Source organism: Rattus norvegicus, chromosome 5, assembly GCF_036323735.1.
Source record: "Rattus norvegicus strain BN/NHsdMcwi chromosome 5, GRCr8, whole genome shotgun sequence".
Classification (NCBI taxonomy): Eukaryota; Metazoa; Chordata; class Mammalia; order Rodentia; family Muridae; genus Rattus; species Rattus norvegicus.
In genome coordinates, this window is record NC_086023.1 from 155,193,334 (window position 1) to 155,209,238 (window position 15,905).

The 15,905-nt window shown below is 55.2% G+C and overlaps 1 protein-coding gene across 22 annotated transcripts in view; it reads left to right on the forward strand.

Moving 5' to 3' along the window:
• Positions 1–15,905, forward strand: part of Rap1gap (Rap1 GTPase-activating protein) — a 65,112-nt gene that overhangs the window by 35,823 nt on the left and 13,384 nt on the right. For 19 of the 22 annotated variants that reach the window (XM_063287788.1, XM_017593413.2, XM_063287787.1 and 16 more), the window contains 6 exons: positions 4,725–4,818; positions 10,684–10,719; positions 11,460–11,507; positions 12,324–12,362; positions 12,701–12,886; positions 15,641–15,744. In XM_063287788.1, coding sequence (XP_063143858.1) covers positions 10,702–10,719; positions 11,460–11,507; positions 12,324–12,362; positions 12,701–12,886; positions 15,641–15,744 — 395 coding nt within the window. In that variant the 5' untranslated portion in view covers positions 4,725–4,818; positions 10,684–10,701. Of the gene's footprint in view, positions 1–4,724; positions 4,819–8,245; positions 8,433–10,683; positions 10,720–11,459; positions 11,508–12,323; positions 12,363–12,700; positions 12,887–15,640; positions 15,745–15,905 lie in introns of those variants that run through there. The other 3 variants (XM_063287781.1, XM_017593412.3, XM_039110059.2) reach the window with 1 other exon arrangement.

Here is a 15,905-nt window from a genome sequence, read left to right on the forward strand (position 1 = left end):
GCAAAGAAACCTTTGGAAAGCGCAGAGCCCGCCCCCACCCCGCTTGTGCGATTATTATTACTACCTCGATGCGGAGATAAGAGAGATGCAGAACGGTTGCCAAGAAACTAGGAGCTGTCTGCAGCAGCTTCCAGCCGTCCCAGTCAGGACCTGGGCCCTGTCCCCTAGACCCCTGCCTTACGCTTTCTCAGAGAAAGACGCACACCACCAAGAGGTGAAGAAACTGGGCCAACTGGCTGGCGACCAGGCAGCCGCAGGAGCTGAAGGTCATTCTAGAGTATGCCTGGCCCAGACTTCAGGTTGGCTCTCCCTGTGACACAGAGCAAGTCGCCTCTTCTGTGGCTGCAGGCTGTTCATGTGTTCGGGATTGTACTGTGTACACCGGAGATAGGAAGGTCATAGCACTGTGTGTAGGAGCCCAGGGCTGAGGTAAAATCGCTGTGGGCAGAGAGCTAGTTGACAGGAGGAGGGACCTCCTCATAGAGAGCTGGGATGTATGTAGTGGAGTCAGACCCCAGCCTCGTCCTTTCCTGCTGTGTGATGTTGAACTGTTAGAGGAAGTCTCTGTGTTTCTATCTTTTCATCTGAATGAAAGGTTGATAGAGACACAGCCCAAAAAGCCATTTTGTGTGTGGGGGGAGGAAGGGCTGGGGAAACAAGATGGCTCATCAGGTAAAGGAGCTGGCCACCAAGCCTTACTATCCGAGTTTGATTCCTGGGACCCACATGGTGAAGGAGAAACCAATGCCTGCGTGTTGTCCTCTGCATACCCTGTAGCACGCAAGCGCATGCGTGCACACATGCACACATACTCATGCGCACACAAACGCACATCATTTTATTTTTGAGCCACTGCCGTGCTGGCGGGAGACCTCCTGTGTGAATTGTAGGAGCCAAAGGGGGCACCTGGCAGTGCAGAGCCCCTTCCCCTGGCTGCTGGGGTTGGAAGAATGGGAAATATTTGAATTGAGTTGGGGTCTGAGGGGTCAGGAAGAGTTTTGGAAAAGTGGGGAGGGGTCAAGTTCAGGGGAACTACCCCACCACCGTGTAAACAGAGTAACAGAGACAAGGGTGGGGTAGATGAGTCAGGAGAGACCTAGAAGGTCAACTTCGTGAGGATGGTGGGGAGGTGCTGAGAGGCTAGAGGATGCCGGGAATGAGGGCTGAAGCAGAAACATGTAAGCAGAAGGCAGAGGGGAGAGGAGGAGGAGGGAGAAGGAAGGGGGGAAGGAAGGAGAGGAGGAGGGGAGGCCAAGTCTGTTCTTTGCTGTTAAAATGAGGGTTAAGGGGTTGGGGATTTAGCTCAGTGGTAGAGCGCTTACCTAGGAAGCGCAAGGCCCTGGGTTCGGTCCCCAGCTCCGAAAAAAAAAACCAAAAAAAAAAAATGAGGGTTAAATGAGCCACTACTGTTTGTTAAGAGGCGCTGTCTTGCGTGGTTAAAGAGATAACTCCTTCTCCCTGACCCTCAGGAGTTTTATGGTCTTGGACTTACTGAGTATGACCTTGGACCAGTCAGTAATAAATCTTACAGTGTTTTAGTGTCTTCTCTAAAAAGGACCCCAGCCGGTAAGTAAGATGGCTCCACGGGTAAAGTAGCTTGCGGCCAAGCCTGAGGACCTGAGTTTGATTACTGGGACCATAGTGGAGGGAGAACCAATTCCTACAAGTTGAGCTGTTCTCTTACCTTCGTACACGCCATGTGGATGGCTCTGCCCCTTGATCCTGACATCTCTTCAGCTGTCCACAGCAGCGCTCAGCCCTCAGGCTGGGAAGGTTCTGTCAGGCTTGGGCCACATGTGTCAGTTTAGATTTTGACTTTGGACATTATAAAGTTGGGTGCAGATGTCTGCTGTTCTCAACTTCAGTTGGGACCATGTAGGAAGTGGGCAGTTGCAGAACGCTACCTCGTTAGACTATAAGGCTTTTGTTAAGATTGTCCTTCCATCCCTCAGGGCTGAGGACAGGATGTCCCCTGCCCTAGTCCCACCCCTGGCTTCTCCAGCCCTTAGGACCCAGCTGTGGCTTATTAGAGAAATCATCTTGCTGCGGGAGGGACAGGACTCTGGCCAACAGAGAAAAGTGAGGGGATTGGGGATTTAGCTCAGTGGTAGAGCGCTTGCCTAGGAAGCGCAAGGCCCTGGGTTGGGTGGGGGGGGGAGTAAGAAAAGTGAGCAGGGGGCAAGGAGGTGAGGGGTGGTGGCGGGGCCTAAGTGGAGGAAGATGGGGCTGGAGGGTCTCCCCACAGCTGTGAAAGGTCTCTTCTGCAGCTCTCCCGGACATAGGAAGCAGTCGAGGAGGAGTTGCTCTGTTAGGAATAGCTACCCGGCTGACCTCAGCGGTCAAAACGTGATTCTGTGGCCAACAAATGGGTAGACAGAAGGTACCACTTCCTGAACGTGGCTGTGGAAGCCACCATCACATGCAGCCAGTGGATCCCAGGACAGCCACTGAGAGCTTTGCTCCAGCTTCATCAGTGCTTCCTGGCCACTAAGCACCTTTTCTGTTACACTCCATGGGCACCGGCTGTGATTGGTCAAGACAGCGAACCTTGGAGTCCACACTTGCTGGGGACTTAGTTCCTTTGTCTGTAAAATAGGGGGGTCGGCAGGGGACCTGGGAGCTGGCTCAGTAGGTAAAGTCCTTGCAGGGCAAGCGTGAGGACCTGAGTTCAGATCCCCAGCACCAGGGTAAAAAGATGACACAATGGCACACGTCTTTAAAATTCTGAGGCGACAGAGGCAGGAGGATGCCTGGGCCTCACTGGCCAACCAGGATAGCCAGGTCAGTGAGCTCCAGGTTCATCAAGAGCTCCTGTCTCAAAAAAGAAGATGGAGGTCAACTGATGAAGACACACACTCACACACACACATACCACACATACTCACACACACACACCCTCACACACCATACACACACACTTACACTCACACACATACACACACCATACACACACACTCACACACATACACACACACCCCACACACACACCATACACACGCACTCACACACATACTCACATACACATACCACACACACTCACACACATACCACACACATACTCACACACACACCACACATACTCACACACCCCACACACACCCCACACACCCCCACACTCACACACACACTCACACATACTCACACACACTCTCACACACACTCTCTCACACACACCACACACACATTCACACACACACACACACTCTCACACACACACTCTCTCTCTCTCTCTCTCTCTCTCACACACACACACACACACACACACAGAGTGAGAATAAGTAACTCCAGACTCCGGCACATTAAGGGCAGAGTGGAATCTACCAGGACACCTCCCTGGGCCTTTGTCTAATCTTCCACCCATGCCTCCCATCCCCCTCCTCACTGTCAGTCAGTACAGTGTGTGTATGTGTGTGTTGACAGAAATTATGTTTCATGCATTCCCTTGCTCACCAACTTCCATGGCTTCCTGTTGCCCGTGTCCAGTAAGGCCATCAGTCAGCAAATACTCTATTGGTCCTACTTGGGAATGAGTTTGTTGCGTGAAGAATACCTATGATTGCCCAGTCATGGTGATGAATTGTTTTAGAGGCCGAGGCCCAGAAGGGCTGCTGCGCTGTGGACTCAAGGCACAGTAGCCATTGATGCGATGGTCGTAAAGGGCTGCTGCCTTTTGAGTCAAGTAGTGTCAGAGTGCAAACCTTGTAAGAAGCTGACAGACCCGGAGGGTAGGTAGGGGGGCCCCTGTGCTAAGCAGGGTTGACACCCGTAGGAGGGAGTTGGAGTTACCTTGCTAAGCAGGGCTGAGGCTGGTTCCTATGACCCAGGGAGAGGCAAGGAGCTTAGAACTTGCCAGGGTCTCCTTCGGGCCGGGATCATATGGGCCCTCCCTCTCCTGGGTGTGTCTACCTTGCTGTGCCTGACTCAAGCCTGCCACAGGCCACTGAAGCTCCTCTGGAAGGTGACTCACTCTCTCTGGACTAGTCTGCCTTGGTGGAACCAGGGCAGGAGTGTAGCCATGTCAGGTTGGCCTCAGGCGACGACAGAAGCCAGGCCTGCTTCACCAGGCCACGGGTTCCTCGAATCCGGGAACCAATGGGCATGTCTTCCTCTTGATGTGGGAGGTGGACTCAGCGGGCTTGTGCGGGAGACAGGCGCTGACTTCACCCTTCTGACACCTTTCCCCTGTCTGTGAAGGGCTGTGGGTGTAACATTGTCCAGGCTTGGAGTCCGATGGATCATGGGCAGTGGCCTGTTGTGCGCTGGCTGGGTGACCTCTGTGTACACTCCGGTCCATGTCCTGAAGTGGAAGTATGACAGTGAAATGCTTCAAGGCCACGGTGCGCTCACTGTGTGGCGCTCACTGGTGTCAGTAATAGCAGTCCTAAAGGTGCTGGCCATTAAAGACTCAGAAAGGGACCCAGAGAGATGGGGACTCCGATAGCTCCTGCTTCTATAGCAATGCTTGCTGTCTCTACCTCCGTCTCCCATCTTTAGAATGGGCTGGAGAGCTGGTAGAGAACTTGGGGGTCCATAACTCTGACCTCTGGGAAGAGAAGCCTGCTTGTCAGCCCTGCTCAGGAAGCCCTCCTGTTCTTCCTTTTACAGGGCTCATAGCCCTTCCCACCTGCTTTGCTCTCCCAACTCTCAAAGGACTCGTCTGTCCCAAGATCCCAAATCTCCTAACTTGGGGCTCTCCCTGACCTCAGACCCTCTTTCTCTTCCAGGAGGAGTGATGGACAGAAACACAGCTTCCCTCAGACACTGAACGTGTTACTAGTGGACTCAGTTCCCTCCCACCCTGCTTCACCCTACCCTAAGGTAAGTGACCCCAACCTATGGCCCTGGTCTGCCCCCAACATGCCAGGGCCAGGAGATGCCTACACATGACTATTGGGAAAATGTAAAATATTTAGGTCAATGCCTGGGGGCTTAGTCCCCAAAAGGACTTGGCTCCTGGCTGTTGGGTGGCTTGTGTTGTCTCAGAAGTCGAACCGGGGTCTGCGTAAGTGTGCTCTGGCCATCTCTCCAGTATCATCATGGCCACATCTGTCCCCACTACAGTCCAAATGTGATAAGAGCCCCTGCTTACCAGACCACACGCACCAGGATTCGATGAAAGGTATCTCTCCAGTAGCCCAGGCCAGTTCTAGCTCCAAATCTTGTGGTGAAAACCTTTCTGTTGCTATCAACAGCCAAGGTTTGCCAGGTACCTGCTTAGTATCTAACGTAAAGGACACATACTCTATACCCCAGATGCCATGCCCAGGTCATGAGATGAACTACTCAACAGCCTCTGCAGGATGTGAGGGGCCAGGAAGAGCTGGTGTTTCAGGAGGGTCTTTCGAGTGGCACTGCACAGTACTAAATGTCTGGCATGGAGGGCTGCTCTGCCCCTCAGTTAATCACTCTGTGATGTGGCCATGGTCATTCCAAAGCAAGCCCAGAGATGCTATTTGCCCAAAGGGCTACAGGCTGGATGCTGTGGTATGGGGACTGGCTGATGCTTTCTGGCCAGTGTGCGGCTTGTGGACTTTCCAGTGTACAGAAATGAACCCCTGCTATGGCAGGACTAAAACTCACACACAAGTCACCTTGCCACCTGGCCCTTTCATCAACATCAGGCAGGAGGGCATGCTCCCAACTAGGATCCAAACGTTCAGAGAGGCAAAGGGTCCTTCCCCAAGGTCGTACAGTCCGAAGGATCTGCCGGACACCTCCTCTAGAGCTCTGGGCTAGATTAAGGATCGACACCTTTCCTAGGCCAGGAGGATGAAGGTCTAAGGAATGTTTTCTGTGTGTAGGACTTTGATCTCCATGGAGATCCCAAGCAGGGATGCCATCAGAGGCATAAGGACTTCCTGAGACCTTCTCCTGCCTTCCCTTGAGGGCAGCAGCCCTGGACAAGGCTGCAGGAGCCCTCAGAAAATGCAACTTGATGGCAGTCACTTTCTTGAGCAGTTGGGTTTGCGAGTGAGGCTTCCCCCTGGCCATGGGACTGTTTCAACTGGAAGGGAGGCTAATGTAGCACATCCTTGGAGCCTTGAGCCTTCTGCCACCCTTCTGTGTGCCCTTCTGTTGCCAGTAAGCCGCTATCCTTCAGCCTCCTGGCCTCCACCCAGTTGGCTACCACTTTCCAATCGTGCTAATCCAGCGCAGACCGTGAGTTTCAGGCCACCACATCCCCACAGTGAACCCCTCCTCCAAATTAGGACTCATTCTGTGAGCTGCTATCACAGTTCACAGAAACCAACTCCCCAGAGTGACTCATCTGGATTCCCAGCAGGCTATTGGTGGGCTGAGGGAACCTGCCTGGGATACTCTCCAGTTGTCCTCAATACCCTATACTGGTACATATTTATAATGATACTGGAACCAGTTTGAGGGGCATGTAACCTTCCTGTACCTAAGAACAAGTCCCACCAATAACATAGTTGCTTCTCCTTCTTCCTCTCCTTCCTCCCCCTCCTCCTCCCCTCCTCCCCCTCCTTCTCTTCCTCTCCCTCCCCCTCCTCCTCCTCCTCCCCCTCCTCCCCCTCTTCCCCCTCCTCCTCCTCCCCCTCCTCCCCCTCTTCCCCCTCCTCCTCCCCCTCCTCCCCCCTCCTCCTTCTTCTTTTTCTTCTTCTTCTTCCTCCCCCTCCTCCTCCCCCTCCTTCCTCTCCTCCTCCCCCTCCTCCTCCCCTCCCCCTCCTCCTCCCCCTCCTTCTTCTGTTTTCGAGACAGGGTTTCTCTGTGTAGCCCTGGCTGTCCTGGAACTCATTCTGTAGACCACTCTGGCCTCATAGTCACAGAGATCTGCCTGCTTCTGTCTCCTGAGTGCTGGGATTAAAGGTGTGTGCCACCATCTCTTGGCTGAGAGTGTCTTCTCTATTGATCTTGCCTGGTCATCACTGGGCAATGCCTTAGGAATTGCTTTGGAAATAATCAGCCTTGCTGTGTTCCTAGGGCTGGGCAGGGGTGGTATTTTTTTCTCTTTGGGGAGCCACATTTAAATAGACTCTGAGTCGCTCTCTGCAGGACTCAGGGACTCTAAAATCTGCATCCATGTGCCTGCCTATCCCTAGCCAGGGGCCAGGCCACATTCAGACAGACAGACATATATCTGTACTGTATTCAAAGTGGCTCATGATCACATAAAGGAGACAGTAAACACCCCTAGGCATCCCTGCCCATCGCTTCCTACCCACCCGCACTTCTATGCTACAGAAGGGCAGCACATCGCGTAGAGCCACAATTAACCTTGGAGATGCACACGCACACAGACAAGGAGCTAGATACATGCACAGCATCCGCTCTACCTGGCCTACATATCGCTGGTGATGTGAGCAGCTTTGGCCTCCCCCAGGGCCGCTGTGGGAAAGGATGTTCCTCTGGCTGCATTGTGATGGGTGCCCGGAAGCATGCAGACCTGGAAGTGGTTGTGTAAATCAATATTTGCTGTTGTTAATTATTAAAGCCAAAGCTACTCCGTGTCTGGAATGCACATCTCTGGTGTTCCCACTGGCTCTCTAGGTCCAAACCTGACCCTGGGCCAGGTCTGGGAGAGAAGGGAAAGTGCTGCCTGCCTGCCTTCTTTTCAGGAGCTCCCCAGCCCTGGGGACAGAGGGTGGTAGACAGCACTTCTGGGAAGTTGTAGGAGGTCTAAACCCCCCCGCTGGAGGAAAGCCCTGCCCCTGGAGCATCCAGACTTCTCCAGCATCTGTCTTGGGGCCTATCCTCGCTGTACAGTGGCTGCACCCGCCCAAGACACAAGGACAGCAGTGTCAAATAGGGGGACTTCAGCAGCCTTGTAATTTACAGATGGTGAACTGGGCCAACAGAGGTGCCAGAGACTGCAGCTCCACGCCTTCCTAGGTGTCCCTGGATTTCCTAGCAGATAAGCTATGGCACCTCTTGGAATATGGTTTCCCTAGCTGTCTAGTGAAGACATTTGTACCTCCTTGGTTATGGCCATATGGTGAGACACGCAAAGGGTCCTGCTAAGGAAGTGCTCAAGTAAAGCAGCATCTCCGGGACTCTTGCATTCCCTGGGCACAGCTGTCCCAAGAACCGTGTCCTTGAAGCCCAGAGGCAGGGTCTCCAGTCTGGGAAGACACAGCTGCTAACAGAAAGTGCCTAAGGCTTCCTGCGCGCAGGCGCAGTGTCCTGGGCCACTTGCCGGGCCTTCCCGCGAGTGGGCGTGGCCTACACGTCCCGCCCCTCCTCCGCGCCTCCCGCACCTGGCGCCCCGCCCCCTCGGGCCCGGCGGCTGGGTGAGCCCAGAGAAGGCAGAGCAGCGGCGGCGGGACAGGAGCGCGGAGCTCCGGCTACGGAGCCCCGGGCCGGGCTGGCTTACAACGCCGCCGGGGCTGGGGCTCGGGATGGCGCAGCCGCGGCCCCCAGCGCCCCAAGGCCGTCCGAGGAGGGGCTCGTTGCCGGCGGGGGCCGGCTGGCAGGTGAGGACCCTGGCAGGGGCGGCCTGGCCGACTGGGGACCCAGGGCCATCACTCAGCCTTACTACCCAGAGTCTGGCAGGCTGTACCTGAACCCCGTTATGGTGTGTGTGTGTTTGGACTGACACCCGAACTACACGGAGCATCCCAGTCCTATGGGCAGTTTTTCACAGCTGCCCCTGGGTCAGATATGGGGATACTGTGGCCATGGGCTGCAGTGACACTGGGTGTGTGTGTAACTGTTGTTGGGACCTTCTGCTGTCTTCCCCACACAGATGGCGCAGAAGTATCACAGGGTAACTTTTGGTGGCTCTTTCCCAGTGGGATGTCCGGCTTCTGGCCACACCACTCCCAACCTTCCTTTGCCATGTGTCAGGGCGTCTGCTGTTGCCTGTGGGGCTGTAACTGTGGGTGTTACTTGTTGCTGTGTGTGTACACTCTGGGTGACAGTGCCATGTGTCAGTGTTTATATGGTGGTGATTCTGGTGCAGCAGTGTGTGGTGTTTCATTGTGACTGGCCGTTTGGTCACCTTAAGTGGGTCTCCTCTCTTCCTCAGCCCATAGCTGGGTCTCCTTAGCAGGGGTAGGTCAGAGACTGTCCACCTGCCCCTGAAAGGATGGTGGCCCTGTTATGACACTGTCACACTGACAGATGTGTTTATCTTCCTGGACTCTAGGTGTATGTCTATGCTATCTGCCAAACTGCCAGTGCTTGGGTGTGGCCACAGGTGCCCATGGCTCAGGGGCTCCTGGCTACTACCGAAGTGGACTTTACAGGTTGGGTCTTGTTTTGTAGGTGGGCTTCAGAGCGTGTGCATAAGGGGTGAGGTTTTGTGACCTTCACACTGTGCACATGTGGTGATGGGTGGTTATACTCAGGATTCCATGAGGTCTAACGACCCTAGCACTTGCCTGACTCCTTTGCTCAGAACTCTTGTCTACGATGTGGGATGCTGGCTTGGCCCTGTTGCACTGATGCCTTGACCCTGGCACCGGGGCCTGGGATTCTGCATCTGTTTCCCTGAGCACGTGGCTGATCCTGCACACGCACCAGTGTGTGCCCTGGTCTCAGCCAGGAGAATGCCTGTGTTTGCGTGTGCAGTTACTGGGGTTCAAGCCTGCGTTGGTGTGTGTGTGCACATGTGTGACTATCCGGTAAATGGACTTTTGTGTGTGCTGTGTGTGACTCAGGACACCAACATGTGTATGTGTGTATTAGGTTATATCTCTAAGAATTGCTATGCACAGACTCCATGTGGATTGTGTGTGTGTGTGTGTGTGTGTGTGTGTGTGTGTGCGCGCGCGCGTGTGTTTTGATACACAAAAGATATGCCTGGCACCCTGTTCAAATCATGGTGTAGAGGCCTGTGAGTGTGTGTCTCACAGATGGAGAGTAGTTCCTTGGATTCACAACCTTAGCACATGTGTGTGAGCTCAGATGGCCCCTCCTCGGCAGCAGGAACCACCTGAGTTGAACCTTGGAAGGGCTGGAGGGAAGGCTGGCCTGGAGACTCTGGGGGCTTCCCAGGCCCGGCCCCCAATCGACAGCCTCCATCCGGTAGGGATGCTGCCTTCCAGGAAGACTCAGAAGGGAGTTGGCGCTGGAGAGGCCCACGCTGCCAAGCAGCTGCCAGACGCTGCATTAACCCTGTGCGTGTCCTGATTGGCCTTGGACAGGCTGGCTTGTGCTTGGCGGGGGTGGGGAGGGTCCATATGAGACCACATGCAGGTGAAGAGACAGTGGCAATCCAGCATCTCTCCCCAAAGAGTCCCCAGCCCCCAGTTCTTATAGAGAGGGCTGAGGGCTGAGGGTGCATCGCTGGCCCGGCTGTCTTCCTGGGTGCTGGTGAAACCACAGACCCTCCCCACATGCCTGGTGGAGCTTGGCTCTATGGCTGGGTCCTGGGGGCTCTCAGGGGTTCATATACCAACCCCAGAACTGATATTGTTGCACCCGCAGAGAGGAAGGTATCTCTTCCCCGAGACTACAACAACAGCCTCCTCCTTGCAGAAAGCAAACTGAGTTGGGGCATCTGCCAGAGATCCAGGAGCTGGGCTCTGGGCTCACATCACTAGGCAACTGGCCAAACTCGGGAGGGTCAGTTGTACAAAGCTCCTCCCACAAAGTCTCGGTTGCACCTTCTTGGTACCTCCTGAGAGGACCAGGCAAGCTGGGGTTAGCACCTGTCCCAGACTTAACAGTATCAGTCGCACCTCCCTCGGGATTGACCCCACTCTCTCATCTCTGTTGCAGAACACAGATCTGTTTGAGATGATTGAAAAGATGCAGGTAAGGGTTGGCCGGGGAGCCCTAGAGCTGCCTGGGCTAAGGGTGGAAGTCCCCTCTGCAGAGCCTTGAAGGACTAGCGTTAGGCACCTGCCTCCTCTCTGACTGTGAACTCTTCTGGGCTCCCAGGGTCCCCAGCAGGCCACCCCCACACACACATACCCACCCAGCTCATCAGAGTCCTGGTGGGCTCCTCTGCAGGAACCCCAGGCAGGATGGAGGAGGAGATAGATGGGAAGGGATTAATGAGCCAGGCAGCCTGGGGTGCAGTCCTGACCCTTGCTTCACCCCTGCTCACCCTCCACCTCCCAGCCCTGGCCTGTTTGCACCTGGGTGAATTCACCCATGTATCTTGATGCACTAGCCCCCTCCCTCCCTACACACACAGACACAGACACAGACACAGACACACAGACACACACACACACACACACACACACACACACACACACACACACACAACAGGCCTGAGTACACCACCCTGCCTGCCCCCACTCCTAGCAGCACCTGCGTGCCTGCAGAGAGCCCCCAGACCCTCCCTGCTGCTATACGTCCCTCCATCCCTCCGCACATTACAGAGAGGATGCCAGAGGCCCGAGGACCCCAGCCAGCCAGCCAGCACCTTGCTCTGCAAGTGCCCCTACATACATGAGAATCTCTCTTAGGGCTTTCCCCTCAGCTCAGGGAGGGCTCCTGGTGACAGGCAGGGCAGAAGGGTAACAACAGCATCCCTTCTCTTGCAGGGAAGCAGGATGGATGAACAACGATGCTCCTTCCCGCCACCCCTCAAGGTAGGTGGACCAGGCCACAGTCTGGGACAAGACACCCTACTTGGCTGGGTAGGGTCTCTGGAGAGCGTCCCACTGTGTGCCAATCCTGGGCCCTAGGTATACAGGGCAATTGGCCCCTGGAATTTAGCAGCGTGTAGAGCCTTTGCCCTGACTCTGGCAAGAGCCTTCAAAGCTAGCTTTTGCTGGCCTCCTGCACCACTGAAAGCACCTGCCCCTCCAGGCCACCCGGCACTAAAGCTGAAGCCCTTGTTGCCACAAAGGTGGCTGTCATCAAATGTCTGTGTTTACTCATTGGCCTGTGAGCCTTGCTCCACTCAGCTCTTGTCTGGGGCAAGGGCAATCACAGATCCTCGGATAGCCATGTACCTCTGATTCAGAATTCTCCCTAGAAGATGTGGCTGGACCTAGGGGAGGGTTATAGGGCTGGGGGGGGGGCGGGGTGCTGGGCTGTGAGACTGAAGCTTCATTCAAGGCTGGAGTCTCAGAGCTAGCTGTCCTCAGACTGATGCCACCCAGGGGCTTGGTAGGAATGTCAGCTATAAAGTCCTACTCAGACTACTGCCTCAGTGCATCTGAGCTAGACTGGGCAGGAAGGGGGCATCCTTTGTCCCTGGAAGAAAGCTTCTGAAGATATCAGAGCCAGGGAGCCTCAGAGTAACCTGGAACTGTGTGTGTGTGTGTGTGTGTGTGTGTGTGTGTGTGTGTGTGTGTGTGTGTGTGTGTGTGTGTGCTTATGTGCACACACATGCTTGAGCAAGCATTTGTGAGAGGTGAAGCCCCACCTCAGCTGGCCCTTGGCTTGTTTAAATTTTGCAGACGGAGGAGGACTACATTCCCTACCCAAGTGTCCATGAGGTACCAGCTTGAGCCCCACATCCACCCTTACCACGACCCCAGGGAAGCCCTCATGAAAGACTGTCCCATTGGAGACCCACTTTCTGGTTCTGAGGGTTCCACGGCTCTTTGAATCTGAGGCCTCTGGGCCACACTCCCACCCCTCCCTCATCTTTTGCATAGTGCTGAGAGGAGCGGAGCCAAGTAGCTTCCCCAGAGGGGTGGATGAAAGTCTAGGACCTCCTCATAGCCCTGGGCCATCCAGTAGTGCTTAATAGTCCCGGGTCTGAGTTGGGAGGTTGCCCTGGGTTCCTTAACGGGTGCTCTGCGGAGTAGCTCTCAGCCGAGTCCCCCTCTAGGTTTTGGGGCGAGAAGGGCCCTTCCCCCTCATCCTGCTGCCCCAGTTTGGGGGCTACTGGATTGAAGGCACCAACCATGAAATCAGCAGTATCCCCGAGACAGAGCCGCTGCAGTCTCCCACCACCAAGGTCAAGCTGGAGTGCAACCCCACAGCCAGAATCTACCGGAAGCACTTTCTCGGCAAGGTGAGCGGCTGGCTGGGGTGAGAGGCCGGGCCCTGGGGGAGGGGACGTGGCTAGGTAGGCATCTCAGACTTCTGAGTCTCCGGGGGGTGTCCCGTGGCTTCATTCATTCATTCTTTCACTGTGAAGGCAGTTGGGCACAGCTGTCAAGAGAAGAGGCCCCCACCATGGTTTGCGCCTTAGCTGGGTTACCTTGTTACCTGCCCCGTCTGGTCTGTAAAACCAACAGTGATGGCGTCTCGCTCACATGCTTTCCAGGAAGCCTTAATGAGAAGATGCTAGTAGGCGGTTTTGAATGGCCTCGGAAACTGTTTTTCATGTGAGCAAATAGTGAGCGCTAGCTGTATACCTGGTCTTGCCCTGGGCACCAGCTATGGAGCAGCAAATAAAATCGATCCAGACCTGGCCCTCGGCAGCCAGGAGGCTGGGGAGACACAGGGGTGTCGTAGCTTGACTTGGACGGGGGGTCACCATGGTCTCAGAGCAGACCCGATATCTGACACCCAGGGTGACCCTCTGCTGAGTGGTGGCTGGGCAAGGTGAGAACTCTCCAAGGTGAGCCCGGTAGGGTGATGCGTGTCTATAATCACAGCACTTGGCAGTCTGATGCAGGAGAATCACCAGAGCTTCAAGGCCTACCTTGTTTCCCAGAAGCACAATGAAAGAAATTACTGGGTGAGAGAGTTGAGAGAAACTCTGTGTTGGGACCCTAGGTTCTACACCGGCATGGTGTCAGTTTGCCGTGAAAACGGAAGAGTTATCTCACGGGCTCTGAGGCCTCAGGGCCTAAGTACCCAGTGGTGCCTCCGTCTGTTGGTCTGTGCTGTTATCTTGGGTGTTTTATTTAACCTTCTTGAACTGCTTCCTTATCTGTAAAAAATGCTGTAAGGCAAGCGCTTGTGAAGCACGTAATAGACACACGGTTGGCGGTAGCTGCCGCCACACCTGTCTGCTGTGCCACCCTGAGAGCAAGGCTCTCCCTATTCTTAGGGAAGAGGAAGCTCAAATTCGCCTGGTGACTCGGGCAAGATCAGTTACTGAGCCGGAAGATGGGGCTTGAAGCCAGGGGATGGCAGATATATGTGTGCACACATGCACATAATGGAAATCCCTGGCAGGATTTGGGAAGGTATGTGGTCTCAGTGTAGATGCAGGGCACTAACTACGTCTAGGAAATACTAGTGCTATCTGGGTTGGGGGTGGGTGGGGCAGTTCACTTGGGCCCAGCAGGATTCTACCTCCTAGCTGAGCCTGCGGGGGAGGAAGGGAGACCCCAGTGCCCACTGTCCAGTGCTCTCAGCTCTGTCTAGGAATCGGAGATCACGAGCCTGGCACGTAGTTGGTGCTCTTAAGCTTGCTAATGGAGTTACGATGCTAGGTGGAGGTAGGGGTCTTCAGCACAGTAGACACTAAGGTACAGGTGGAGGCGCTTGGAGGAGGTGTGGTGACTGGGGTCAGGTCGGCAGGACGGAGGTGGGGTAGCTGGGAAAGCAGTGCCCAGGGAACACATCCTGGCAGGAAGAGTCACTGATGGTGACCTTAGGCACCAATTTCCAGAGAACCTGAGCCCATCTTCCACTGCATCTCTAGGGCTCCTCTGCCCTTGTCAGGAACTCCCAGCCCCAGGACTCCTGGCCACTCGCCAATGGACAATGTTAGGGGCTTGGGGGTTTTCTCACTCTGTGCCCAGGCCAGGGGTTAGAGGAGCCCTGGTATAGATCCATTCATTGGCTCCTGAACTGCAAATTTGAGGGCACCCCACCACCACCAGCCCCACCTCTCTCTACACCCTGCCTCCAAATGCAGTGTTCGTGTTTAAACAAGACTCGCTTCCAGGATGACTCTCAGGGCGGGTGTGGCTGAACAGCTCCACTCCCAGGCCTGGGCCAGCAGGGGGAGCCCAGGGCCAGGCTGGGGCTGGGGCTTCTCACTTCTGGGCTTAAGGTTTTCCCCCTTTAAAAAGGTGCTGGTCCTGGGTACCATCGAGGGGTGCCATTCTTGTCATAGGTATCCCTTGTGCCCTGCCGACTGTCTTGCCAGCTTACTCTACTCTAGGTGAGGCAGGAGGGCAGAAACCTGCCTGGTCAGTTAGGATGCTTCACTTCCTGTTTCTCACGGGCCCGGCTTCAGGGGCCACTGAGCCACAGCTGGGCAATCAGTCAGCGGCTCAGGCTTCTTTCCCCTTCAATTTCCGTTTCTTTTGAGCTGGTTGGCCTCCACCCCTCCCTCTTTTCCTACTCCCTTTATTCTGTGGAGGTCAGGAGAGGGCGCTGGATCCTCTGGCCCTAGAGTTACGGCCACCTCACATGGCTGTTGGAATCAGAAGTCTGGTACATGCTCTCACCTGCCGAGGCATCCAGCCTCATCCCCTCATTCTCTTTTCTTAAGACAAAGTCTCCCTGTGTTGCTCAGGCTGGCCTTGAACTCAGATTCGCCTGCTTCAGCTTCCCCAGGCCTTCTGGCCAGGTATCCCCCACCTCACCTGGCTGGTTGGCTTCCCTCATTGAGTGCTTGCTGAGTACTCAGGAACCAGGCAGTACTCACACATACAGGCGTAAGGTGCCAACAGGCATTCTTCAACACCTGGTTCGCCTGCCCCGTTAGGATAGGTGGCCTCCCTCCCGCTTTTCTTGGTTGGTAAGGGGTGGAGCTAATGCAGTCTTTTGTCACCTCGGCATCTGCTGTTTGGTGAGGGACCTCAGTTGGGTTTCCAGAAGCCACTTTTCTCCCTCACTTTCCCCCCCCTCCCCACCACAGGAGCACTTCAATTACTACTCGCTGGACACTGCTCTCGGCCACCTGGTCTTCTCGCTCAAGTATGATGTCATCGGGGATCAAGAGCACCTGAGGCTATTGCTTAGGTAAGGGCGGGCGGGGGGGGTGGTGGAGCCCAAGACAGTAGGGAGGACCGAGGTCTAGAGTTCGAGTGCTTTGCTCGATGTACTGGCCTTCCTGATGGAGGCCCAGAGAGGAGCAAGACTTTGCCTGAGGTCGCACGGCACGGTCGTGCCTTAGCCAGGCT